We start from the raw sequence: 26,824 nt of genomic DNA on the forward strand, positions 1-26,824 counted from the left end.
TTATCTTGTGGTGTATGAAGTATGTTTTGGATAAGCTGTGTGTTTCAATTTTGCGTACGATCTGCACCACAGTACCTTTTTTTTAACCCGTTAAAAATGCTCACTTTTTAAAATAAATATCTTGGAGTCCTCCCCGCTATTATATAAACTTAAAAAATGTTATGTAGATTTGTATGTCATATCATTAGGGACAGCTGCACTCTTACCAACAGATCAGACTAGCTGCATAAAAAAAGCTGCTTTTGGCAGAATTGATATCACTGCATGTTGCGCGACGCTGTTACGTGCATGGCGAGATTATATGAAGATAATACTTTATCCGTCCTTTTTTGTGTTTCCTCATTGCGTGAAGCAGAGGGGGAGGAGCTCCTCTCTCTCTGGTTGAGAGCTAGACTTAATGCCCAAATATGGACATCCAGCTCACCTTGTGGGCTACAAGATGACATCGTCCTGTAGCCACTGCAAAACCCTGCGAAAAGAGGCATCCAAACTGTATGCAAGCTCACACCTGAATGCACAAACTTTGATTTGATACGTTGACATTGTTTAACACGAGTATTCAAATTTGTTAAAACATGCATAAGAATTTCATCATAGGTCGCCTTTGAAAGGAAACACTTTTTGAAATTTTTCATTCACAATCCAAATTCTAGCAAAAATCAGCTAACAATGGAGCTAACAAGAGTCGCTCTATTCCGCCTTTAAAGCGCTCTAAAATCACCTCCATCAACGTTTTATGTACACTCTAAGTATATATGTGATGTACTAACAGGCACATTCATAATAACATGTAACATTTATGTATTATGGTATTTTAGGCATACGGTGGCGTATTAATTTCACAGAAAGATCACAATGTTCGCTTTTCTCGGCAACAAGGCTACTAATCATGGCAGACTTTCGTGAGAGAAAAAAAAGACTACTTTGGGACAAATGATGAGCCAGAACTTTAGATTTTTGAGCCAGAATATATGGAAAATGAGCTACAAGTTTGAGAAGTTGTGTGCTACACAGATGCAGCTTTAGTGAAACACTAAGCATCATTGAGCAGCATTGCTAAGTGCTGAACAAGATATACAAACTATGAACATAATAAAACAATCCCTTACTTTACAATGTCTGCTCTCAATGGGATGCCAACTGATGGGATGTTTACATCTTCCCGTTTAGATGAATAATTAATCATAATCCTTACAGAGTGTTTTGAAAAAATGCTTTTCGTTTCTTTCTCACTATCTCCAGGTATAAGTTGAATGTCAAAGTTGACCAATTTCTCGGTTTACGGCAACAGCCTTCTACTATCCAAGTGAGAGGCATGATTTATAATTGATAATCAACTTCCACCAGCTCATAGGCAATGCAGCAGCAGCAGCAGCTAGTATGTCAATGTAGCAACCAGGTAGTTTGCTCCCTGTGATCACAGCACCGCTAAAAATAGTTTGTCTCCTTTAGTGCTTATAATAACAATATTGCTAATACTTGGTTATTATTCAGGTCACCAGATGTAAATGGAGTATTGTTGGCGGTTTTTCAATGTTTTTTTAGAGGGCTTTTTGGACGCAATGGTGTACTCTCATTTCCTCCAACTTTGTTAGCGTTTATTCACGACTTGGAATGCATAAAAAAAGAAAAACATTTGCGTTTTTGTCTTACATAACTATTGTGAATGATTGGCCAAATTCCAAAAAAAATTGCAGTTCCCCTTTAAGCATTTGCAAACAACTAAACTATTGCCATGTGTCTCGATGGTCCAGCCACACTTCCGCTAATGGTGTCCAATCCGTCCAGGCTCTGCCAGCGCCAGCAAGAGGACGTCCGTCAGCAGCTCCCAGTCAGTGGTGGACAGCGACTCTGCGGCCTCCATCAACCTCAACATGGAGCACAACAACGTCAACTTCCACATCAAGAAGCAGTCCAAATATCCGCACGTGCCTTCGTCCGCCGAGCAGAAAGGTTTGTACCTATGAGCCGCACACCTGCAGCTAAATGCTCTCCACCGTACCTCACGGTCGTCTCTCATACATTGGCAGCTGAATTTCTGATGTCTGAAGACGGAGGACAGAACATCGTGATCAGCGATGCTTTCATCAAAGGTACGAATGTCGCCAATCACTGATTTTGATTCAACAAGCCACGTCGCCGATTGTCTTCTTGTACGAGCGCAGAGTCTCTGTTCAACCGGCGTGTGGAAGAGAAGGCTAAAGAGATGCTGTTCACGCCGCTGAGTTGGCACCACAGCTCCCTGGACCAGCTCCGAGAGGAGAACGGAGAGAAGAAGGCCATGGAGAGGCTGCTGTGAGAGCCGACACGACAGCCAACAGTCCTCATTTACCTTCTTTACTCTTACCTTTCTGTCCTCAGCTCGGCCAATCACAGCCACATGATGGCGCTCCTGCAGCAGCTACTCTACAGCGAGTCCCTGTCCCTGTCCTGGCGGGACGTCATCGTCCTTGTCGTCCACCAGGTGGTCCAGAAGGTGCGGCCCGATGTGCGGAACTGCGACGACGACATGGACATCCGACAGCTGGTTCACATTAAAAAGGTTGAGGGGGCGATGCTAAGAAGGAATTCAACTAGGGATGTTCTGATCAGCTGCCGATACCAATACCAATCACCCATGAGAGAAATCGTCCGATACCGACCACATGTATTAACTGTAGGGGGGTAACGGTATTATAAATACCGCAGTATTTCGGTATCAAAATCATCACAATATTGCCATGACATAATGAAAGTTTGGTCGGTGTAGTTTTTTGCTGGCACTTTTGTATTGGCCGGTCTGGAAGTAAACTATATCTCCCAAAATTCCCTGCGTAGCGTGAGTGTGGGAGGTCTAAAGCAGTCAGAAAGGATTGTTTTTATGGACATTTCCTGAAGTTTTCTTTAAAATCTATACATAACTTTCTGAGTTATGTTGCTAACAGACAGATAAACAAACCCTGGCAAAAACACAACCTTTTTGGTCTGCGTACTGCAAGGCAGAGTTGCCTCCTTCAAGTGGATGTTTTCACTCACATTTTTTTTCAATAACAATAAACTCGTGGATTTAAATGGATTTGTTATCCAGGTTTTAAGTAGGAAATGTGCTAGGCGGCAGCGCGGACATACAGTAAAAAGAAGTTTGGTGACAAGTAATATGAGAAGCTGCTCATTAGATCACCACCCGGAAAATATATTTGATGCCAAGGAGGTTAATCATCGGTTTGTGAGGTATTTACATTATTAAATGTTAAATTCTGAGAAACAGTATTTTCCAAAGTGATATAACACTGTTTCTCTGAAGTAGAAAGACATAAACGTGAACATTGTTTTACATTTGTTCCACTGGATGTTTATATTGTCAGTTTAAGACACTTAACTAAAACTATATCCAAAGAAAAAATTATTCACTACCGTTCAAAAGTTTGGGGTCACCCAAACAATTTTTTGGAATAGCCTTCATTTCTAAGAACAAGAATAGACTGTGGAGTTTCAGATGAAAGTTCTCTTTTTCTGGCCATTTTGAGCGTTTAATTGACCCCACAAATGTGATGCTCCAGAAACTCAATCTGCCCAAAGGAAGGTCAGTTTTGTAGCTTCTGTAACGAGCTAAACTGTTTTCAGATGTGTGAACATGATTGCACAAGGGTTTTCTAATCATCAATTAGCCTTCTGAGCCAATGAGCAAACACATTGTACCAATAGAACACTGGAGTGATAGTTGCTGGAAATGGGCCTCTATACACCCATGTAGATATTGCACCAAAAAACAGACATTTGCAGCTAGAATAGTCATTTACCACATTAGCAATGTATAGAGTGTATTTCTTTAAAGTTAAAATTAGTTTAAAGTTATATTCATTGAAAAGTACAGTGCTTTTCCTTCAAAAATAAGGACATTTCAATGTGACCCCAAACTTTTGAACGGTAGTGTATATGCGTATGTATATACCGGTGTATTTATATATACACTTGTTTGTAGTAATATTATGATTAGAACATTTGAGCATTATGTTTGTGTTCAATTACAGTAAGTCTATTTATATTAAACATTCCTGTCTTTTTTTTGTACATATAACAATAATATTGTATGGCGAGATTTTTATACCGTTACATCCCTAATTGTCTTTTTTAAATGTATTTACGGTGATTGCTAATGACAGTTTAACAATATCAACGCAATATTAATTCTGGTTCCTTATTATTTTGTATTGCATGAAATTGTTTGAGCAAAACAAAATCAGTAGTACTCAATAACGAAACGAAAGTAAATACTACTATTTGGATCAAAATCCTCCTGTTTGCAGAGACATATTTCCTGAATTTGTAAACATAACGACTGAACATCCATTCATCCATCCATTTTCTACCGCTTGTCCCTTTCGGGGACGCGGGGGGTGCTGGAGCCTCTGAGCTGCATTCAAGCATATTTCCTGAATTAGATTTGTAAACATAACAATTGAACATCCATCCATCTATCTATTTTTTACCGCTTGTCCCTTTCGGGGTCGCGGGAGTTCCTGGAGCCTATCTTAACTGCATTCGGACGGAAGGCGGGGTACACCCTGGACAAGTCGCCAACACAGATAGACAGACAACATTCACACTCACATTCACACACTAGGGCCAATTTAGTGTTGCCAATCAACCTATCCCCAGGTGCATGTCTTTGGAGGTGGGAGGAAGCCGGAGTACCCGGAGGGAACCCATGCAGTCACAGGGAGAACATGCAAACTCCACACAGAAATTTTGTGAAAATAAAATAAGCACTCCAGCATCGATCATATCCTGATACCACCACCCGTTTATGGATCGGTCTGCCTTTTTAACATTGTCCTCTCTAACGCTTATCAATCTACACGTTAATTTCCTGTTAACTGCTTACATTTTTTGCTGCAACACCATCTACACTTCTTAAAGTTTATTATACGCTTGCTTTTTGGTGTTGTTTCACGTTGGCTTAACGGCTGGCTTAGCGACTACTGTAGCATGCGTGCCTGCTTGCTTGCTCGTACTTGTGTTTAGCCTTGTCCCCCGGTGATAATGGTACCCGATAATAATACTTAAAATGTAGTTTATTTGCCGCAATAGAGGTGATGTGGACGTTCACAGTTAGCTGTCAGACCTGGAATGAAAAATTGCGTACTTTATCACGAAAATCGGACGATACTGATCGGCGCATCCCTGAATTCAACACTTTTATTCTAAACTTCGTTTTTGGGTTTAGATTCCTGGAGGTAGGAAGTTTGACTCCAACGTGGTAAATGGTTTCATATGCACCAAGAACGTCGCTCACAAGAAGGTAGGTTAGTTTTGTTTTGCTAGAGATAGCTAATTTTGGTACTAGGTTTTTTTTTGTTTTTTTTAGATGAATTCGTACATCAAGAACCCTAAAATCCTGCTGCTGAAATGCTCCATCGAATATCTGTACAGGGAGGAGACCAAGTTCACCTGCATTGACCCCATTGTGCTGCAGGTCTGTGGGTCCGCAATTATGTTTTTGGCGCAAATTTTGGTTGGAATCCACAAAAGATTTTCCTTTATTTCAGGAGCGAGAGTTTTTGAAGAACTACGTGCAGCGCATAGTGGACGTCCGGCCGAACCTGGTTCTCGTGGAGAAGACGGTGTCTCGTATCGCTCAGGACATGCTGTTGGAGCACGGCATCACCATTGTGATCAACGTCAAACCGGTCAGTTCAAAAACATTCTGAAGGACAGCTGGCTGACCTGTTTTGTGACGCGTAGTGAAGCCTGCTTTTTTTGGTATGTATGGAGTGGGCTCAGCTAGCTAGGGAAGTGTCAGAAGAGTTTTTTCTTCAAAAGTGACTGTTTGAGGACCCAAAATGTGCGGAGAAGTTGCAGGGATTGGACAAAGTTGCAAGGCCACAGATAATTTGTGCTGTTTGGTAAAATTTGCCCGATCGTAATGCCATCTTGTGGACACATGTGATGGTTACAACATTATTAAATGTTTCTTATTATCCCCCCATTTAGCAAGTCTTGGACCGAGTCAGTCGAATGACCCAAGGTGACCTGGTAGTGTCCATGGACCAGCTCCTCACTAAGCCTCGTCTGGGCACCTGTCACAAGTTCTACATGCAGCCTTTCACCCTGGCCAACAGTGAGCGAGCACCTCGCCCTTATTTTTATTTTTTTTAACGCAGCGTGACATCCTCTTTTGTGTTTTAGACGACGTCAAGACGCTGATGTTCTTCGAGGGCTGCGCCACCCACCTGGGCTGCTCCATCAAGCTGCGCGGCGCCTCCGAATACGAGCTGGCCCGGGTGAAGGAGATCATCATGATGATGGTGTGTGTGGCCTACCACTCCCAACTGGAGATCTCCTTCCTCATGGACGAGTTTGCCATGCCGCCCAGCCTGGCCCAGAGCGCCTCCTTCCCCTGCCTGCTGGAGGGCGCGTCCGCCGAGGTGGAGGCGGACGACGAGAATCAGGACACAATTGTAGAATGTGCTGATGGTTCCACAACACCCAGCCAGCCCGATGAGGACACATTTCTTCCTGGGATGGAAAGCAGCGAGGACCGACCACGATCATCAGCGTCCTCTGTCCACAACGAGGAAGCTGGACTCAAAGAGACAAGGACCTCCTCGCCCTTTTCCAGCCTACCTGCTCCTCCTCTGTCGGTATCCCCGCCGTTCATCATGGAAGACGAGCAAGAGATTATGCCCAATATATTCCGCGGGGGAACAGAGGAGGAAGGGCTGGAAAGCACGGAAGATAAGGGATCAGAAACGCCCCGTTTGTTCAGGGACCCCCTACAGGACGACACGGGCCTGTTTGTCGCCGAGCAGGTGGCGTCGACCGACGACTGCCTCAAGTCCATGTCGGCTGTTTTTAAGCAGGAGCTGAAGGACATCATTTTGTGTATCTCGCCCTTCATCACATTCCGAGAACCGTTCCTGCTCACGTCTGCCGGAATGCACTGCCCCAGCAGGGACTACTTCCCGGAACAGGCATGTGGAGTTAATACATCACGATAAACAGGGATATACACAGTATTTGAAATAGTAGGTTATGTCATCAAAAATTACACATAACAGATATTTTTTTCCTTCATAACATTTTGTTAAACAAAACTTGAAGTTGTTAGCTAACAGAAGTTTGTTTCATTTAGTGCACCTTATAACACACATGGGTGATTCAAAACATTCGTGATGTAAGTGCGGCTGATTTTAAACATAATAATATATACATTTAATAATGCACCATATTGTAGTGTCGGAAGGAGTTGCTGCTGAGTTTCCCAGCATGCCTTGTGGGCACTTTGTAAATTTCAATTAAAGTTATGTAATTGTTGTTAGCATTTAGTACGTCCGTCTACGCCAGGCCTGGGCAAATATTTTGACTCGGGGGGGGCAAATTTCTATCTATCTATCTATCTATGTATACATATCCTAATACACAATACAAAAACTCACAATAATGTTTGATTGAAAGCTAAATACTTATAACAGACCGCCTTAAAAAACCGAATGGAATTTAAAAATGTTTTTACTAAATGAGACACCCAGAATGTACGTGGAAATAAAGAATGTGGGATTTACAATATTAACTATGAAGGATAAAACACTTGAGTATTGATAACATATGAACGCCACAGTCCCTCTCGATCAACATATTTTACAATCAAGTGAAACGCAACAAAAATGCAACAAACACAGCGAAATATGAATGCGAAGGGTAAAAAAAAAAGCCCACCTACAATCTGATACATCACTAAGCTTTAGAACTTTGTTGTAAAAATCTCCTTCCGCATATGTCCCTGACACCCGCATTGTAGGCTGGCCGCTCTGGAAACACTCTGTGAAAACGCACCCCACCAACACTGCTTGGTGCCTCGTCTGAGCCGCTGTGACTTAGATTACCATAGTAACTAATATATCATGCAAAAGCGCAGATTCCAATCATTGAAATACTTTGTATAGCTCAAGACTTCCGGTCATTTAAAAACATCGCTGCACATCTTAGTGGCAGCTACAGTTTCAATCTTAAAGATCTAAAAAAAAAAATGTGGGAATGTCCGACGGGCCAAATTGAAAAGCTTAACGGGCCGCATGCGGCCCCCAGGCCTTAATTTGCCCAGGTGTGGTCTACGCCAAGTAACAATGCCGTCTACTGCCCAAAATTGTAACTACATGCCGCTCAGACAGCCCTTTTATTATATAATGTTCATGAGCGAGTGTGAGCAGATCGCATCAAATCTCTTTGCCTCGGTCGAAATTTATTCGAGGCAAGCCTGCACAAGTAAATAAATTATTGGTAAATACTTGGACAGCGTAACATTAAAGAGGAGGATACAAACATTAGCACAGTGCTTTTCAATTATTTTCTGTTATGCCTCCCCTAGACGGCAGCAAACATTTCGCGCAACCTCTCCCCACTCTTCGCCATTACTATTAATTTTTCTATAAAATTGTTATAAGTACACCTCTGCATAACATTGTATCCTTAAGATTAAATAAAACAAAAACAGAAATAAATATTGATCAACTTCCAACAATGAATAACTTAATTAACACTGTTTTTAGTCTGTAATTGTAATAAAACTGAAATTTAAATAATGTAATCTTTACATAAACAAACATGAAAACATTTTTGAACGGCTTTAACCATTTGATACTGAAAAATAAAATTAAATAAACTCAGTAGATCATCCATCCATCCATTTTCTACCGCTTATTCCCTTCAGGGTCGCGGGGGGCGCTGGAGCCTATCTCAGTTGTCTGTCAGTAGATAATAATACATTTAAATTGATGAGGAACAACAACTCAGGAGTACAATGAATAAAACACTTTGACCTATGAAACAAAAATAAAAAATGTATGCTGAATTTTTTTTTAAAGCAAGATGAAGTCAGGGTTAATAGCTACAATGAGCACGTTTTGTAGTGCACAGCTTTTAAAAGCACGATGCTGCTATAGCATGTTTCCCGGTGTCACACGCACCCCCTTTGAGCCCCACCCCACTGTAGTGTGTTAGCGCCACTAGCATAGCAATGCTACCTACATAGCTAACAGTACACTCACATTTTAACTGCAACATCATGCTAGGTTTGCTGAAGAAAAACTAAGATTATTAGGGGTGCTGGAAAAAAAAAATTCACAGCCGAATTTCTATTTTTATACATTTTTTAAAAACTTTTTTTTTTTGTTGCCATTTCCGTGCTTTATTTATATACCAAATAACATAATACAATAATTTGAATCAGGAATCATCACACTAAATATCGAATTGAATCGTGAGTTGTAAGGTTTACATCTCGAATGACTAAACTTACACTTTCCACATCTGTAGCTGACTGACTCGTTGGCACAGCACTGGAATTGATTTTAGGATGTTTAGCAAAGCTTTTTTTACATTGCTTTTTACACAGGATCAGCAGAGTATGGACTATTGCACCATGTATATTACAATATGTTTCTAATTGTCCATTCATAGGTCTACCTGTCCCCCCTCCTCAACAAGGACTTCAAAGAACTAGACGGGCGCAGAAAGAGGCAGCTCCTCAAGGACTCTGCGTCGTCCTCGCTGGTCGGCAGCGGTCAGACCAACGGCGCGACTCCGTCTAAGCCCGTCGACGTCTTGCCGTGCCACAGCCTCACCAGCACCCGTATCGTGGAGCAGCTGAGCAGCAGCCAGGACCTGGCCAAGATGGTGGCAGAGTACAGGGCCAAAGGGGGTCGCATTCGGCAGAGGGAGGCGGGTGACCCCTTCAACGTGGTGGTCAACGGCCAGAGCAAGGCAGAGGAGACGGGGCCAGTCAAGGCGTCTATGAAGGGCGAAGGTGAAGAAGACAAACCGAGCAAGCAGAGTGAAATGAGCATGGCGCCTAAGGTGAGCTTCCCTGGATCTCTGGTTCAATTGGACAAGTTTTATATTTGGGTTTGCTTCCCAGATGGACTGTCTGACACCTGTCAATCATCAGCGGCTATGCGTGCTCTTCAGCAGCTCTTCGGCTGAGTCCAGCAATGCTCCGAACCCCTGCGTCAGCCCGTGGTAAACTCCTGTGCTAAACCAGAACCACTTTAAGAACCCGGTTAAGAACTGGTCCCAACAGGCATGTCTTCCCAACAGGATCGTCACCATGGAGTTCTACGGCAAGAATGACCTCTCGCTTGGCGTCTTCTTGGAGAGATACTGTTTCAGGTAGCACACATCCAGGTTGGGACGCCCCAAGAACAAGTCCAAAGTGTTTGTTTTCCTCACCTCAGGCCGTCCTACCAGTGTCCCAGCATGTTCTGCGAGACTCCCATGGTGCACCACATCCGCCGCTTCGTGCACGGCAATGGCTGCGTGCAGATTGTGCTGAAGGAGCTGGACTCGCCTGTTCCCGGTTATCAGCACACCATCCTCAACTACTCCTGGTGCCGCATCTGCAAACAGGTTTCTAATATTGACAAGCAAGCTTGCAGTTTTTAGTCCAGCTAATCTAACTTCCTGTGTTCTTCACCTTGCTTCCCCATTATCAGGTGACCCCAGTGGTGCCCCTGTCCAACGACTCTTGGTCCATGTCGTTCGCCAAGTACCTGGAACTGCACTTCTACGGCCACCAGTACACCAGGCGGGCCAACGCCGAACCCTGCGGACACTCCATCCACAAAGACTACCACCAGTACTTTTCCTACAACCAGATGGTGGCCTCCTTCAGGTAGGTCTCAGCCCTCGACGCCGTCCATCCTACAGCTGCTGAGCTCCATGAAGAAATTGTCCACTTTCTCTGTCCTCTTATCAGCTACACCTCTGTGAGGCTGCTGGAGATTTGTCTTCCTCGTCCCAAGATCTTCATCAGGAACCAGGGGCCCTCCAAAGCCAACCTGCAGCAGGACCTAAAGGACTTCTCACAGAAGTAAATGGAATGGAACTTTATTATAGTCATTGCACTTAAAAAGTACAACGAAATTTCTTTACATTACAACCCGTCCAAGATCCAACATAAGGTAGACAGAACAGGAAGACTGATTTTTCGCCACAAGGGTGGTGCCTCATAGAAAGGTAGGAAAAAGTTAAACATGGGGGAAATCAGAATAAAAAAAATGCTCAGTTTAAGACCAGGAAAAACCTTGACAAAAGCACATATGAGGGAGAATCCAGATTTGAGAGTTTGTGCCAGAGAAAACAAATTTAAACGTTTCGCTCTTATTGTTCATTCTTGGTCTTCAAATTGATCATAACTTCGCCTTGCAGAGCAGACAGCTTCTCCAAGATGTTATCCAGTTTGTGATTCACTCCAGAAACCACAAAAGTCTTAAGTGCCCACAGCTCTGTCCGTTCTTCAATCATTTGTAGCAGCTTTGGGGTACCTTGAACCTTGAATGCTTACTCATATCAGCAGATGTCTGATCATGAAGATGTCTTGGTATCATGAATAGGTCAACGTCCTCGACTGAAAGAATTGAAAGGCACATAACCCTCCACTTCTCCAAAGAGTCCATCGTGTGTCCAGTAACAAACGTTCTGTCAGGACCGTTATGTGGAATGTCGACTTACACCCTTGTTTTTACACTTGTAGGAATTGTATAATGTTCTAATAATTATACTCAAAGACGCTGTAACTTGTTAATATGACCTAAAGCATTGCTCATATAGTTAATCAGGTGTTATGGTACAAGTTTGACCCTGGAACCGAACAATTTTTTTTCTTTGGAAAATTTGTTTTTAAAGAAATCTGAGGTTGTCCAACTTCCTGACCTAAAAAGGTTCCATTGTAGTTGCCCATTATACCAATTTTTGTATGAAATATTGCTCATCTTTTGTGCCTCTTGTCTCAGCGTATCGCAGGTCTACCTGGCTATCGACGACCGCCTCACCTCCCTGAAGACCGACACTTTCAGTAAGACCCGAGAGGAGAAGATGGAGGACATCTTCGCTCAGAAAGATGTAGGTTCTTCCTGCGTTTTTGTCCTCTTCCTATTGCTTTTGGTCGTGATTTATTTGTTTCAACAAGTTACAGTGGTTACGGATGGTAGTCAGACCCCTTTAAATTTTTCACTCTTTGTTTCATTGCAGACATTTGGTAAAATCAAACAAGTTTATTTTTATTTCTCAGCACGCCATCTTGATAGAAAAAAAGCAAATGTAGACATTTTTGCTAATTTATTAAAACAAGTAAAACTGAACTATCACATGGTCATAAATATCCAGACTCTTTGCAGTGACACTCATTATTAACTCACATAGTGTTCATTTCTTCTGATCCTCCTTGAGATGGTTCTGCTCCTTCATTGGAGTCCAACTGTATTTAATCAAACTGATTGAACTTGATTCGGAAAGGCACACACCTGTCTATAAAATACCTTACAGTTCACAGTGCATGGCAGAGCAAATGAGAATCATGAGGTTGAATGAACTGCCCAAGGAGCTCAGAGACAGTATTGTGGCAAAGCACAGATCCGGCCGAGGTTACAAAATAATTTCTGCAGCACTCAAGGTTCCTAAGAGCACAGTGGCCTCCATAAAATAAATAAGTTTGGGACGACCACAATTCTTCCTGGACCTGACTGTCCAGCCAATCATAGCAATCGTGGTAGAAGAAACTTGGTTAGATGAACCCAAATATCACTCTGGCTGAGCTCCAGAGATGCAGTAGGGAGATAGGAGAAGGTTCCACAAAGTCAGCTATCACTGCAGCCCTCCACCAGTCGGGGCCTGACTGAGGAGGTCTCTCCTCAGTGCAAGACATATGAGCGCCCGCATAGATGTTGCCAAAAAATACTCCCAGACTATAAGAAATAAGATTCTCTGGTCTGTGAGACCAAGATTTAACTTTTTGGTGTTAATTCTAAGCGGTATGTGTGGAGAAAACCGGGCACTACTCAACACCTGCCCAATACAATCCCAACAGTGAAACATGGTGGTGGCAGCAGCATGCTATGTGGGTGTTTTTCAGCTGCAGTGACAGGACGACTGGTTGTAATTGAAGGATAGATGAATGCGGCCAAGAACAGAAATATCCTGGAAGAAACCTCTTCCAGAGTGCTTGGGAGCTCAGACTGGGCCTAAGGTTCACCTTCCAACAAGACAATGACCCTAAGCACACAGCTAAAATAACAAGAGTGGCTTCGGAACAACTCTGGGACCATTCTTGACTTGCCCAGCCATAGCTTTGACCTAAACCCAATTGAGCATCTCTGGAGAGACCTGAAAATGGCTGTCCACCATTGTTCACCATCCAACCTGACAGAACTGGAGAGGAGCTGCAAGGAAGGATGGCAGAGGAACCCCAAATCCAGGTGTGGAAGAACTCATTCCCAAGAAGACCCATGACTTTACTAGCTCAAAAGGGTGCTTCTACTCAATATTGAGCAATTAGTCTGAATATTTATGACCATATGATTAAGATATTCTTTCTTAATAAATCTGCAAAAATGTTAACATTTCTGTTTTTTTATGCCAAGATTGTGTGCTGAGTTTACATTAATGAGAAATACAATGAACTTTTTGGATTTCAGCAAATTAATTATTTAGTCCTGACGCTTTCTCCTCACCTCAACCATCACTAATAGTTTATTGACTTCCTTTTTTTGAATGTTAACATTTCTTCAGCAAGAAAGGGAAAAACATTGAGAATGTGAAACATCCATCCATCCATCCATTTTCTACCGCTTATTCCCTTTTTTTGGGGTCGCGGGGGCGCTGGAGCCTATCTCAGCTACAATCGGGCGGAAGGCGGGGTACACCCTGGACAAGTCGCCACCTCATCGCAGGGCCGAATGAAACAATTGCTAGCTAATGTTCGCTTGCTACTATGGTCTCACTGCATTGCGATTTTTAAATAAAAAAATATTTTTAAAAGCGTCCTTACTTTGATGAAATCCATCTATCAAGGAGGATCCAAAACACCATAGCTTATTTAAAAAAAATGCTTTTTTATTAGTAGTGTAGATGGCAATAAAGAATAGATTCCTTTAAAGTGTTGTCTGTGTGTAGATGGAGGAGGTGGAGCTGCGCAGCTGGATCGAGAAGCTCCAGGCGCGACTCCAAGCCTGCGGTCTGGATTCCCCACAGCAGCTCCAGGCTGTGCTGGAGTCCCTTGTGGTGAAGAAGCAGAGTCTGTGCGAGGTGCTGCAGTCGTGGAACAGCAGGTCCTAGTCACGTTGCTGTGGGTTGCGTGTTTGGATCGGCTCGCTCACTTCCTCCTCTCTCGTGTCCTCCTTAGGCTACAAGACCTATTCCAGCAGGAGAAAGGCCGCAAGCGTCTGTCCGTCCCCCCTAGCCCGGGCCGCCACCGGCAGACTGCCTCTGATGACAGCAAGGTGTGTTCAAATACCCTCTGACTTTTCCAATAGTTGAGTTGAGGGTGATGTTGTGTTTTGATGACAGAGCACGCTGGACTCCTCCCCCCGTAACCCCTCACCTGTGGTGCAAAACGGGGACAAAGGTAAGCATGCTGACTTGTGTGGCGTCCGTTTTAGTGCAAAAGATGCTGACGAGTGTTCTTTTTTGCGACAGAGGACCGTCACCTCAGCACTTTACCTTCCACGTCCTCCGCCACCGTGCTGTTGTCGCCACCCGCAGACCCCGGAGTCGAGACCGTTACCCCCGCTCCCTCCTTCACGGAGCCTGACTCTGTCAGCATCCCAGAAGGTACACACGCACACATTTCTGTTTAAAAACGTTAAAGTCACCTGCTGCGTTTCCTGGACTGGTCAGACGTGTTCGACGGACACTTGCTGGGCTCCACTGACAGTCAGGTGAAGGAGAAATCCACTATGAAGGCCATCCTGGCCAACTTCCTGCCCGGCAACAGCTACAACCCCATTCCCTTCCCGTTGTGAGTACTGAAATACACCAGGTTTTTTTCCCCATCATTTTTATGTGTATATGCATTTTCATAACATGGGATTGCATGACAAAATCTATAAAATAATGGTGTGAAATGGAATGGTTTGGAATAATATTGTATGGAATGGTATAGCATGGAATGGTTTAACATAATACTGTAATATCTAATAAAAATGCTCTAGATTCTGGATCTATATATATAAAGACAAATATTTGAGTTTTTGTTAATTAATAGTATCAGCGTGTCAGGTTTATTTATTACATGATGCCTCTATCTGTAGTTTTACATCTTCATAAAGAGAAGTATTGTTTTAGTTATGTACATTTACATGTATTAATGTATGTACATGCTGTATCAGGACAGATCCATTGAGAGTTTGAGCAGAAATATGTCGTATAGGAATTAACTATACACCATAAAACATTAACAAAATGCTGTGTTACATGAATGGTTATTGAAGTGATTACTTTGTGGAATGAAAAAAACACAAGTAATGTAAAAAAAATATGGTGTTTACTTTTTGATATCAATATAAAACCAAAAGCAGTTTGGCTAATGAAGATAAAGTCAAATAAACAAACTTTGTTCTTCAACAACAACCATGTACTTCAGTGCAACAGTTTGGCCAACAAAAATAAAGAGTGATACCTCTCACATCTAACACACAATCTTTGTGCCTCACCGTCAACTCAGCCTGTGTTCAATTCGATGAGATGACAAAACATTTTAGCTCATATTGATGTTATTGGAACACTAAAAAAGTTTGCAGTTAAATTAAAGGACGAGTGAGCATCCCCGTAAACAAACTAAGGACTTTATAAACAAGTTGTAACAACGTTCCCGACACGTCGCCTGCTGCATGCTAACTCTCAGTCCCAGCAGTTGACGGAAGGATGCTAGTTCAAAAGGAAACTGCAACATCAAATATGTGACCCGTGCTGGCAAAATGAGTCGGAATACGCACAGGCTAATTTTGACCTACAGGTCAATCTTGGTTGAAATTGAGATTTTCACAAAAGTGAGTCCATAAAGCCACAATCTAGCGTTCCCAATCATCGAAATAGCAAGAAAACATCTTAAATCACTTTTATTTGAAGGTTTTGTACGAGGTATGTCTTCAGAAAATAGTCCTTTGTGTTAAAATTCCTTGAGAAAATCAAGTGTTTTCAACGCTCACTCGCGGCAATAAGGGGGAATCCCCCTAGCCATATTTGGTATCATTGTGACGCCAATTTTACGTACTTTCTAAAAATGAGCATGGAATTCCCGATGACGGCATTCTGAACCAATATAATTCGAGTTTTTAAACCTGTCCCGACGTAAACAAATCCGGCTTGTTGCTAACGGGTCGCTGTGAGGCGTACCCTCATTGGTTGAATCACCCCGCGCGGTGCATTGTGGTATCATGGCAGCGCCCTGATGAAAAACAACACAGTAATTTGAGCTGAATATTTGGTGAAAAAAGGTGATTTTCGAACATTTAATTATTATTTTTGTGGATAAGTTAGACTGTTTTACATTTGGTAATGGATTTAGAAGGTGGAGAGGGTACACAGGCGGTTGCAAGTGCGCTAAATTCACTGGCGAATCTTCTTAGTGCTGCTGGTCAGGAATATTACGGACAGCTGACCAGCTGACAAACTGACCAGTGAACAAAAAAACTGTGACATAACAGTGTTGAAATTTTTATACATAACCGTTTTCAATATGAATATATATTTTTCCTTTAGACATGGGATTTGACTTTAATTGTACCAATTTTGGTGTTGCTACAAGGACTTTTAAGGTATGGTTGCTATGGAGTTTTGTTTTGGAACATTCTGTTCTGGAACAGTAAACTTTAAGCTGGTTTTTCTCAAAATGGACCCTCAAACTTGGTCGACTTCAATCGGATGTAACTCGGTCATTTTCTGTCCGATTCCAACAAACCATATATCATTTTGAAGGTCTTTAGATGGAGAATGTGTAAATAACAATGACTCAGTTTTTTAAATTTCCTCATTGTGACTCATTTTGCCAGCACAGGTCACATGTGTTTCTCCTCCAACAGCATTACGCTCTTAATCGCACACCGAGACTCCACGGAAGTAGAAGTGATTGAAATGAAATGAAACGAAGCGATTGGCTTTTTCAAAGGAAAGTCTATGAAGTTGCCGACATGTTTCCTAAGCAGAACGGCAGTATAAAAAAGTCCTATTTTTGGGTGTTTGTTCATTTTGTCATGTTTTATTTAGCAACGTGCAAAGTGTAATTTACAAACCTGCCCACTTGGTGGCGCAGTGTAACTTAATGTGCACTTGCATCAGCGTGTGTTGCAATGCATTGGAAGATGTTGGGGGGGAGTACGGTGTGGTGGTCCATGGCTATACCTTTCCTAGTCATCCAAACACACACTCCATGTCTGCAGTGACCCGGACAAGCACTACCTGATGCACGAACACGAGCGAGTTCCCATCGCCGTGTGCGAGAAAGAACCGAGCTCCATCATTGCCTTCGCCCTCAGGTGACCACTCACTTTTTTTCTGTTTTTGTGCTTACAAGAAAATATGCAAACAAGTTTGTGACCACAGCTGCAAGGAGTACAAAACGACGCTGGATGATTTGTCCACGGCGTCCAAAGCGGGAGGAGACGAGGCGTCGCAGGCCAGCAGGTGAGCGTTATAGTGGGCGTGGCTTCACGTGAGCGTGATGTTCCTGACTTGTGTGACGTAGCGGAGAGAGCCGAGCGAAGGGAAGTCCCGCCAGGCTCGGCGAGCCGGCCCAGCAGAGTCGCGCCGGCTCAGAAGGCGAGCCGCCAAGTAAGTGTTGATGTTCCCTGGCGATGATGTGGTCTTGGTGACGCTGACCCCCAGTCTCCTTCAGAGGACGCAGACATGGCGGACAGACAGAAGAAGCAGTCGCAGAACCCGCACATCGAGTTACGTACGTTTTCCGTGCTCCGCCTTCACGTCGTTCACCGTCGAAGGGACTGAAGTTGTGATTCCTGTGCAGAGTTCTCGGACGCCAACGCCAAGTTCTACTGTCGGGTTTATTACGCCGAGGAGTTCCACAAGATGCGGGAGGACATCTTGGAGAGCGCAGAAGAAGATTTCATTCGCTCGCTTTCTCACTGTGTCAACTGGCAAGCACGAGGTGGAAAGTCTGGGGCCGTTTTCTACGCTACTGAAGGTTCTATGGAAGACTTTTTTACGAGACATTACTGCTTTCTTCTTCTTTTCCTTCTTCTCCTTATTTACTTCTTTTTCCTTCTTCATTGATTTATTTTGCTTTTTCTTCTTTTTCATTTTTTCCTTCTTATTCTGTCCCTTCTTCTTGTCTTCTTCCTCTTTTCCTTTTTTTCTTCTTAATTTAACTATTTTGCTTCTTCTTTTTATTCTACTTATTTCCTTCTTTTTCCTTCTTAATTTATTGAATTATTTTCCTCCTTCTTTTCCTCCTCTTCATTTTTTTCCCTTCTTATTCTGTCCCTTCTTCTTTTGTTCTTCCTCTTTTCCTTTTACTTATTTCCTTCTTTTTCCTTCTTAATTAATTGAATTATTTTGCTTCTTCTTCTTCTGTTCCCATTTTCCTTCTTCTTTGCATTTTTCCTTATTTTGTCCCTTTTTCTTTTCTTCTTCCTCTTTTCCTTTTACTTATTTCCTTCTTAATTGAATTATTTTGCTCCTTCTTCTTTTCCTCCTTTTCATTTTTTGTTCCTTCTTATTTTGTGCCTTCTTCTTTTCCTTTTACTTATTTCCTTATTTTTCTTTTTTTAATTGAATATTTTCCTTCTTCTTTTCCTCCTCCTTCTTTCTCTTCTTTTTCTTTTTTCCTTCTTCTTTTCCTCCTCCTTCTTTCTCTTCTTCTTTTTCTTTTTTCCTTCTTCTTTTCCTCCTTTGTACTCATTTGCTCTTTTTTCTTTTTCTTTGTCATGTTCTCATTTTCTTTCTTCTTTTCTTTCCTATTTACCTTCATTTTCTTCCTCTTTTCGGTCTAATCCTCCTTCCTGTTCACTTCACCCTTGTTTTTCTATTATTCTTGTCCTCATGTTGTTTTTATCCTTCTGTTTTAAATATCTTTGTCAATGATGTTTAATTTTATTTATTTTTTAAATTCTATTTTCTCTTGTTCTCCTTCTTTCCTTCTCCTCATTCTGCTCCTTCTCCTACTTATTTTTCTCTTTCTTATTCTACTCCTTCTTGTGTTCCTCTTCCCCTCGCTCTTCTATTTTCCTCCTATTTTCTTTACCTCCTTATTCTTTTTTCTTCTTCCCGTCCCCGATCTCCATGTTCTGCTCCTCCTCCTCCTCCCTAACCTCCTTCTTTACCTCCTCCTTGTTGTGATCAGATGATCGCTTCATCCTGAAGCAGATGCCCAGACTGGAGGTCCAGTCCTTCCTGGACTTTGCGCCTCACTACTTCACCTACATGACAGGAGCAGTGCAGCAGAAAGTACGCCCACACCACGTGTATTTCTTATGTCCTATGGACCACTCAAGTACAACTAAAGGGTCACCATTGCGGCACAGAGGCCGACGGCGCTGGCCAAGATCCTGGGTGTTTACCGCATCGGCTACAAGAACTCCCAGAACAACGCAGAGAAGAAGCTGGACCTGCTGGTGATGGAAAACCTCTTTTATGGACGCAAGATGGCTCAGGTAAGGAAGGAGTAGAACTTCTTACAAATTGTTGAAGCTGCTAGATAATAATGTACCTCTCAATGTGAAGTCCAAAGTGCGGCAAGGGAGACATTTTTGGCCTGCCACTCGTTTTTTTACTTGTAAAAATAAATGATGTAAAGTTTTTAACGTACAAAACGTGACAAAGTATGGTGCAAGCCACCTTGAATGTGTTTGTGTTACGAAAGTAATGCTTCTGGTTTTGAGCGAGTAGAATAATCCCTTATAAATTGGCTAGAAATAGGGTTTGTCTGCTTACTAGAGTGCAGGAAATAACACAATGGTGATTTCAGTTTTGGGAGTCCTGTTGGTTACAGGTGCACAGCTAACCGCTAACGGTGTATTTTCTGGAATTTTTTTCCCCTCTCATTGCTGAAATAATTGTCTTAAACCTGTTAGCGCTATTTTTCTGTTTTTTAGCAGCCTCCCCTGAAGTTTTGTGGTGCACCTCACACTAGAGCAGGAGTGCCCATTACGTCAATCGCGAGCTACCGCTCGATGGTGGAGGGTGTGTCAGTCGATCGCCAGACAGGCATTGAAAAATAGACCTAAAAATAGGCGATCATCAATCTTCACCAAGACGTCACTTTCGTCACCTGATTCACGGCACCCGAGGGTCTTCTGAGATGATGCTGGCTGCTGCATGCTCATTATTTAAAAAAAAAAAAATGACAGACAGGAAGGCAAGAAACACTTAACTTTTTATTTCAACAGACTCTCGCGCCGTACCTGCCGTCAAAACCCTAAAGACCGACTGCACAGTTCCTATCTTCACAATAAAAGCGCTGCTTCATCCTGCCTGCGCTATCAAAAATAAGTGTATAAAAAGGAGTATGGAAGCTGGACAAATAAGATGCCAAAAAACACGTTCAGGACTTTTTTTCTCCTCCATTTGAAAATGCGGACCAATCAATGCAAGTCATCAGAATCAGGTAATACACCAACTTATATTATTGTCTTCATGAAAGAAAGGAATCTATATGTGTTAAACATGCTTGTAATATCATTAAACACCTTAACTTGTTAACATAATCGTCTCAAATAAATATAAATTATATATATGAATGAGGTAGATCCCCTCGACTTAGTCAATTGAAAAGTAGCTCGCCTGCAGAAAAAGTGTGGGCACCTCTCCACTAGGGGGGACAAAACGGCCTTAACGAACCTCAACAATCATGTTTTAATATCAATATACCGTATTTTTCGGAGTATAAGTCGGACTGGCCGAAAATGCATAATAAAGAAGGAAAAAAACATATGAGTCGCATTTTTTGGGGAAATTTATTTGATAAAACCCAACACCAAGAATAGACATTTGAAAGACAATTTAAAATAAATAAAGAATAGTGAACAACAGGCTGAATAAGTGTACGTTATATGAGGCATAAATAACCAACTGAGAACGTGCCTGGTATGTTAACGTAACATATTATGGTAAGAGTCATTCAAATAACTATAACATATAGAACATGCTATACGTTTACCAAACAATCTGTCACTCCTAATCGCTAAATCCCATGAAATCTTATACGTCTAGTCTCTTACGTGAATGAGCTAAATAAAACTATTTGATATTTTACGCTAATGTGTTAATAATTTCACACATAAGTCTCTACTGAGTATAAGTCGCACCCCCGGCCAAACTATGAAAAAAAAACGCGATTTATAGTCCGAAAAATACGGTAGTCGTTGTTTTTGACTTTTTGTACATTCTCTTGAAGTGGGGTCAACTCTGACGTACAATAACCACGACACCCCCCACCAGGTGTTTGACCTCAAGGGTTCGCTGCGGAACCGCAACGTCAAGACGGACTCGGGCAAGGAGAGCTGCGAGGTGGTCCTGCTGGACGAGAACCTCCTTAAGCTGATCTACGACAACCCGCTCTATATCCGCTCGCACTGCAAGTCGGTGCTGCGGGCCGCCATCCACAGCGACGCCTACTTCCTGTCCAGCCACCTCATCATCGACTACTCGCTGCTGGTGGGCCGCGACGACGCCACCGATCAGCTGGTGGTCGGCATCATCGGTGAGCGAAACGCCTTAGCAACGCTGCTGTCCCGATGACTTAACAGCATCTTCGCTACAGCTAAGCGATCAAATGTGCGGCTGCCTGTGGGCTTTGTTTTAAGACGTGTAGCAAAGCCTCTTCTCCCTCACATTGTCAGATTACATCAGGACGTTCACCTGGGACAAGAGGCTGGAGATGGTGGTCAAATCCACAGGGATTCTGGGAGGTCAAGGTAGGTTGAAGTGCGCTCTGCTCGCAGGTGATGTCAACTCAGCGTGTTGGCGTCCTCAGGTAAGATGCCCACGGTGGTTTCCCCCGAGCTGTACCGCGCTCGCTTCTGCGAGGCCATGGACAAGTACTTCCTCATGGTGCCGGACCACTGGACCGGACTGGGCGTCAACTGCTGAGCGGGACACGGCCCGACACTCTGAGCACGCCAGAGAAAGATCCGACGTGCACGCTGGTATTTTTTAATTTATTATTATGAAACACATTCCATTATGAAGAGAAGCGATAGTCCAACTTTTAAAGTCGTTTTTTAATCCCTGGAGTCCAGTGGAAACCCTTCCTGTTGTTTTATCGGTGCCGCATTGATGATTGTTACATAGTGTAATTTAACATTTTGAATATGTACAGATGATGGAACTATTAAAAGAATATTATCCCTGATTCTCACATTTATCATATATTTTTGTAAGATACTTAAGTAAAGACCAAACTACTTTTTAAAAATAAATTGATAAATGTGCAATGAGAGAACTTTTTTTTTTAAAATATATTTAAAAAAAGAATTATCTTTGTCTAAACATACTACAAAAAAATGTTGTTACAAGAAAATGTTATTTATGGCGGATACTTAAATTGTATATTTATCTAACTTATACATTTGTCTGGTATTTATATTTACAAACAATAAATATATATTCCAGGAGTAATTTGAATTTCCAGTACAGGCCAAGCGTTTGGACACACCTTCTCCTCATACAATGGGTTTTCTTTATTTTCATGACTATTTACATTGTAGATTGTCACTGAAGGCATCGAAACTATGAATGAACACCTGTGGAGTTGTGTACTTAACAAAAAAAAGGTGAAATAACTGAAAACATGTTTTATATTCTAATTTCTTCAAAATAGCCACCCTTTGCTCTGATTACTGCTTTGCACACTCTTGGCATTCTCTCGATGAGCTTCAAGAGGTAGTCACCTGAAAGGGTTTTCACTTCACTGGTGTCATAGTTTTGATGCCTTCAGTGACAATCTACAATGTAAATAGTCATGAAAACGCATTGAATGAGAAGGTGTGTCCAAACTTTTGGCCTGTACTGTATATATTATTAATAGCATTATTTATGTAATCTAACATTTTATCTAATTCCATTTTTCCATGAAGCTCTTACTTCCAAAACCTTTTTCTTCACAGATTTTTTTTTTTTTTTCAAAGAAATAAATACCATAAAATACATATTCCTTGAATAGTCATTTTCGTCAATAAATGCCTTACCTCTAATAAACACCTCCTTTTTTGCCCCTCAGGAAAATTAGCTTTACTATATGTTGCAGTAAACGACATATTTTAATAGTCGTTTTTGTCTATAGTCATAATTACCAATAACATATTGACATATAAATAATACATGTAATAAAACAAATGTATCTCTAATAAACACCTCAAAATATACTACAATAAAATATAAAAGTACACAAAAAATTACTTTGATGACTTAATTTCAGTTTAACCATTCGTGTTTTTCATTTTAATCTTGCATATTTTTTTAAAAAGCAAACCAATTGAGAGACTGTTTGCTATTCAGTAAAGGGAAACAAAAAGGCCAAACTGCAACACATTTACTTTTTTAATTGTGTAATATTTAGCAAAACAAAAACTGCATCAGGAACTGTTGGTGGTTTTAAAAACGTAATAATACGTCTCCTCAGTTCATTTGACGAAGATATACAATATTGCATAACAATGCAGTACCAAAGACGACATGTAGGCGCACCAACAAACATGAACGTTCTTGCTGAAAGTCTGAATTCTAAGTAAAATATTGCCTAATGAAAATCATCCCCAATAAAATAATATTAACTTTGGAACGATGAGCGTTTCAGTTAACTCACAGCTGGCGCCCTCTAGTGGTCAGGGTCAGTAATACAAAAAGTTCAGTGATTTCTCTCTCACCTCAAATGACAGAAAAAAGATTTGCTTTAGTCTCGTAGCCGTTTGGTTTTTAATTCAACAACATGGGAATGTTTGCTTTCCAGCTCCAGTGGAGTGACAATACAAAAATGTACAAACACACAAATCCTGTTTACCGTAGATCGTCTTAATATGTGACTGATGTCTATTTGAGAGTATTAGGGCCGCACCACAAAATAATGTTCCTTATCACTCTTAATATTGCAACTTTATTGCTGTAAAATTACAAAATCATTCTCAAAAAATGTAATCATAATGCAAATGTAATTCCTGTAAAATTACAACTTTTCCTTTTACGTTATTGTAAAAAATGTAACAATGTTCTCATCATTTCAACGGAAAGTTATGACTTTCAATATTACTATTTCATTTCTATAAAAATGTGGTTTTCCTTGTACAATTGTCAACTTATGCAGAAAAATGAAATTTTATATTAACAATACAAGCTGCTATTTACTGTAAAATGACAACTTTTTAATGTAATTTTATTTTCCTGTAAAGTGACCATTTTATATTGGAATATTTCATGTTAACTATAAAATGACAACTTGTTATTGAAATATTACTAGTTTTTTCCTGTAAAACAAACATTTGTATTGTAATACTATATTTTCTTGTCAAATTACACATTTTTACTGTAATATTACATGTTAATTGTAAAATGACAACTTGTTATTGTAATATTACTAGTTATTTCCTATAAAATGACAACTTTTTATTGTAATATTATTAGTTATTTCTTGTCTAATTGCAACTTTTTATTATAATATTACATGTTAACTGTAATATGACAACTTGTTATTGTAATATTACTAGTTATTTCCTGTAAAATTAAAACTTTTTGTTGTAATGTTACAAATTATTTCCTTTAAAATTACAACTTTTTATTGTAATATTACCGTTTTCTTTAAAATTATATTCCCGACAGTCTTAGAAAGTTATTAGAAACGCGTAAAAAATGTTTTCGCCTCTCAAAATTAACTTTTTTCAAAAAACATTTTATTACATTTTCACTCCTGTAAAAAAAAAAAAAAAATCTTACAAAATTCAGAAAAACATGTAAAGCGACTTTGGGTACTTAGAAAAGCGCTATATAAATCCCAGGTATTATTATTATTATTAAAATGACCTTTTTTTGACCAGAATATTGCAACTTTATCATAAAATGTTGTCTTTGTCCTCAAAATGTTGACATTTTTTTTGTAACGTTTTATCGTCTTTTCAACTTTTTAAAATGTACATTTTTGACAACTTTACTGTAAAACTGACTTTTCCAGTAATATTTTGGCTTTTTCCGTGGTTTGCAACATTAATAAAGTAAAAGATTATCTTGGAATAACCCATATTCTTGGCGGAATAACCTTTAATTTTGTGGGTGTGGCCCTAAAACTCTGTAGTTGATGTTGATTTTGTGGGTGTGGCCCTAAAACTCTGTAGTTGATGTTGATTTTGTGGGTGTGGCCCTAAAACTCTGTAGTTGATGTTGATTTTGTGGGTGTGGCCCTAAAACTCTGTAGTTAATGTTGATTTTGTGGGTGTGGCCCTTAAACTCGGTAGTAAACGTGACAGTTGGTGTAAAATAACAATACAATGTGCTGCTTGTGATTTATGCTAACTAATAAGTACAGTAGATCCTTTATTTTCACTGCTTGAATTAGTTTCTAGTAACGTCAATAGAAAGTGGTTTGGTGGCGCTATCTGCAGGCTGCGTGCGGATCTACTGTATCTACTAGGAAGAGTGTATAAAAAACCCAAAACCCGTCAAGGCACTGCAGACGTTTGATGGCACATCGCTGGTAGGTAGTCACATGGGGGACGAGGGGGCGGAGCTAGAAGAGGGCAAGGCTCTGTGTTGTTGACATTTTAAGTGCTGGCAGTTTTTGTACCGTTGTGTAACAAGAAAAGAGAAATAACGACGAGAGGAAGACCTCAAATGTGTTCAGACGCTAACGTCGGCTACCCTGGTTGGCCAAGTGGGCGCGCGGGAAAATGGCGGCGCGTAGTCAGCGTTGTGCCTCAAGTGATTGTTACGACTGACTAAAGGTGTTCCATCCATATTATTATTGTGTTGAAAGCTGCTGTTCAGGACAACTAAGCAGCCTAATAAGAAAAACTAGTTTGGTTTGTACAAAAGTTTAAAAAAGTCTTTCTGGTAAGACGGAGCAAGGAGGTCAGTTTGGATGGGAGCACCCGTGAGAACAAACATGCAGTTCTTTCTCCTTCGGTCCCAAAAGACGTCACCTGGGAAGGTCAGAACGTCTCCGAGTCCTCGGAGTCGTTCTCCGTGGTCCCCTCGCTGGAGGGTCCCGACGGGTTGCGGGGGCTGCGCGGCCCGCGGGTTCCGGCGCTGCCTTGGGGGACTCTGGGCGCCTTGGGGGGCAGCTGCCTCAGCAGGGAGCCCGGGGAGGGGGCCCCGGAGCTGCAAGGGGAGCACAAAGGCATCATGGTAGCCAGAATGAGAGCCAGACAGTCGGCCACCTGGCGGCTGGGAGCGCAAGCCAGAGCGGGGGTCAAACCTGCGGGACACGGAGACAGAGATGGGGGGGCGAGACGGCAAAACAGGAGACGAAGAAGAAAGACGAAGCGACATTCGGTTAGTGTCAGCCAGCAGACGCATACGTGGGGGGAGGGGCTTAACGTCACAGACGCTCCATGGACAAAAGTATGGTACACCAAAATCCATCAAACCACTCATTTGTTGACTTTGTCCCAAAACTTTTGTCCATGCAGTCAACACTTTATGCAAACAAACACTTGAAAATTGCACTTTTAGCTAAAGCTTATTTATTATAGACTATTTACATTGTAGATTGTCACTGAAGGCATCAAAACTATGGAGTTACAGTATGTACTTGACAAAAAAAGGTGAAATAACTGAAAACATGTTCTATATTCTAGTTCAGGGGTCGGCAACCCAAGACGTTGAAAGAGCCATATTGGACCAAAAATACAAAAAAAAAAAATCTGTCTGGAGCTGCGACAAATGAAAAGCCGTATATAAGTCTTATAATAAAGGCAACACATGATGTAAGTGTCTATATTAGCTAACATAGCCTACTATCAAAATGACTGTGTGGCAGGCTGAAGCAAATCTTTGTTGACAGAAATGTTGAAATGTAATATTTATGCTACACATTTTTACAACATTAGAAACCATTAGTAAATCAGAGGCTACT

The 26,824-nt window shown here is 41.4% G+C and overlaps 2 protein-coding genes across 9 annotated transcripts in view; one reads left to right on the plus strand and one right to left on the minus strand.

The window, feature by feature from the left end:
* Window positions 1-22,178, plus strand: part of pikfyve (phosphoinositide kinase, FYVE finger containing) — a 49,505-nt gene extending 27,327 nt beyond the window's left edge. For all 7 annotated transcript variants that reach the window (XM_062061606.1, XM_062061607.1, XM_062061604.1 and 4 more), the window contains 31 exons: window positions 1,789-1,953; window positions 2,031-2,093; window positions 2,166-2,295; window positions 2,362-2,542; window positions 5,207-5,281; window positions 5,348-5,455; window positions 5,529-5,669; window positions 5,974-6,100; window positions 6,169-6,953; window positions 9,439-9,834; window positions 9,896-9,996; window positions 10,075-10,146; window positions 10,212-10,383; window positions 10,470-10,648; window positions 10,733-10,846; window positions 11,769-11,877; window positions 13,927-14,081; window positions 14,156-14,252; window positions 14,320-14,377; window positions 14,449-14,583; window positions 14,650-14,770; window positions 17,190-17,285; window positions 17,353-17,433; window positions 17,495-17,580; window positions 17,645-17,704; window positions 17,774-17,950; window positions 19,109-19,212; window positions 19,290-19,418; window positions 21,205-21,466; window positions 21,606-21,680; window positions 21,740-22,178. In XM_062061606.1, coding sequence (XP_061917590.1) covers window positions 1,789-1,953; window positions 2,031-2,093; window positions 2,166-2,295; window positions 2,362-2,542; window positions 5,207-5,281; window positions 5,348-5,455; window positions 5,529-5,669; window positions 5,974-6,100; window positions 6,169-6,953; window positions 9,439-9,834; window positions 9,896-9,996; window positions 10,075-10,146; window positions 10,212-10,383; window positions 10,470-10,648; window positions 10,733-10,846; window positions 11,769-11,877; window positions 13,927-14,081; window positions 14,156-14,252; window positions 14,320-14,377; window positions 14,449-14,583; window positions 14,650-14,770; window positions 17,190-17,285; window positions 17,353-17,433; window positions 17,495-17,580; window positions 17,645-17,704; window positions 17,774-17,950; window positions 19,109-19,212; window positions 19,290-19,418; window positions 21,205-21,466; window positions 21,606-21,680; window positions 21,740-21,855 — 4,670 coding nt within the window. In that variant the 3' untranslated portion in view covers window positions 21,856-22,178. The remainder of the gene's footprint in view (window positions 1-1,788; window positions 1,954-2,030; window positions 2,094-2,165; window positions 2,296-2,361; window positions 2,543-5,206; window positions 5,282-5,347; window positions 5,456-5,528; window positions 5,670-5,973; window positions 6,101-6,168; window positions 6,954-9,438; window positions 9,835-9,895; window positions 9,997-10,074; window positions 10,147-10,211; window positions 10,384-10,469; window positions 10,649-10,732; window positions 10,847-11,768; window positions 11,878-13,926; window positions 14,082-14,155; window positions 14,253-14,319; window positions 14,378-14,448; window positions 14,584-14,649; window positions 14,771-17,189; window positions 17,286-17,352; window positions 17,434-17,494; window positions 17,581-17,644; window positions 17,705-17,773; window positions 17,951-19,108; window positions 19,213-19,289; window positions 19,419-21,204; window positions 21,467-21,605; window positions 21,681-21,739) is intronic.
* An 898-nt stretch (window positions 22,179-23,076) lies between these two features.
* The window catches only part of ankrd44 (ankyrin repeat domain 44), a 54,194-nt gene continuing 50,446 nt past the window's right edge, over window positions 23,077-26,824 (minus strand). Inside the window, exon 28 of one of the 2 annotated variants that reach the window (XM_062061608.1) lies at window positions 23,077-26,164. In XM_062061608.1, the coding sequence (XP_061917592.1) occupies window positions 25,899-26,164 (266 nt within the window). In that variant the 3' untranslated portion in view covers window positions 23,077-25,898. The remainder of the gene's footprint in view (window positions 26,165-26,824) is intronic. The other variant, XM_062061610.1, reaches the window with a different exon arrangement.

The sequence above is a fragment of the Entelurus aequoreus genome, linkage group LG10 (genome assembly GCF_033978785.1).
Source record: "Entelurus aequoreus isolate RoL-2023_Sb linkage group LG10, RoL_Eaeq_v1.1, whole genome shotgun sequence".
Classification (NCBI taxonomy): Eukaryota; Metazoa; Chordata; class Actinopteri; order Syngnathiformes; family Syngnathidae; genus Entelurus; species Entelurus aequoreus.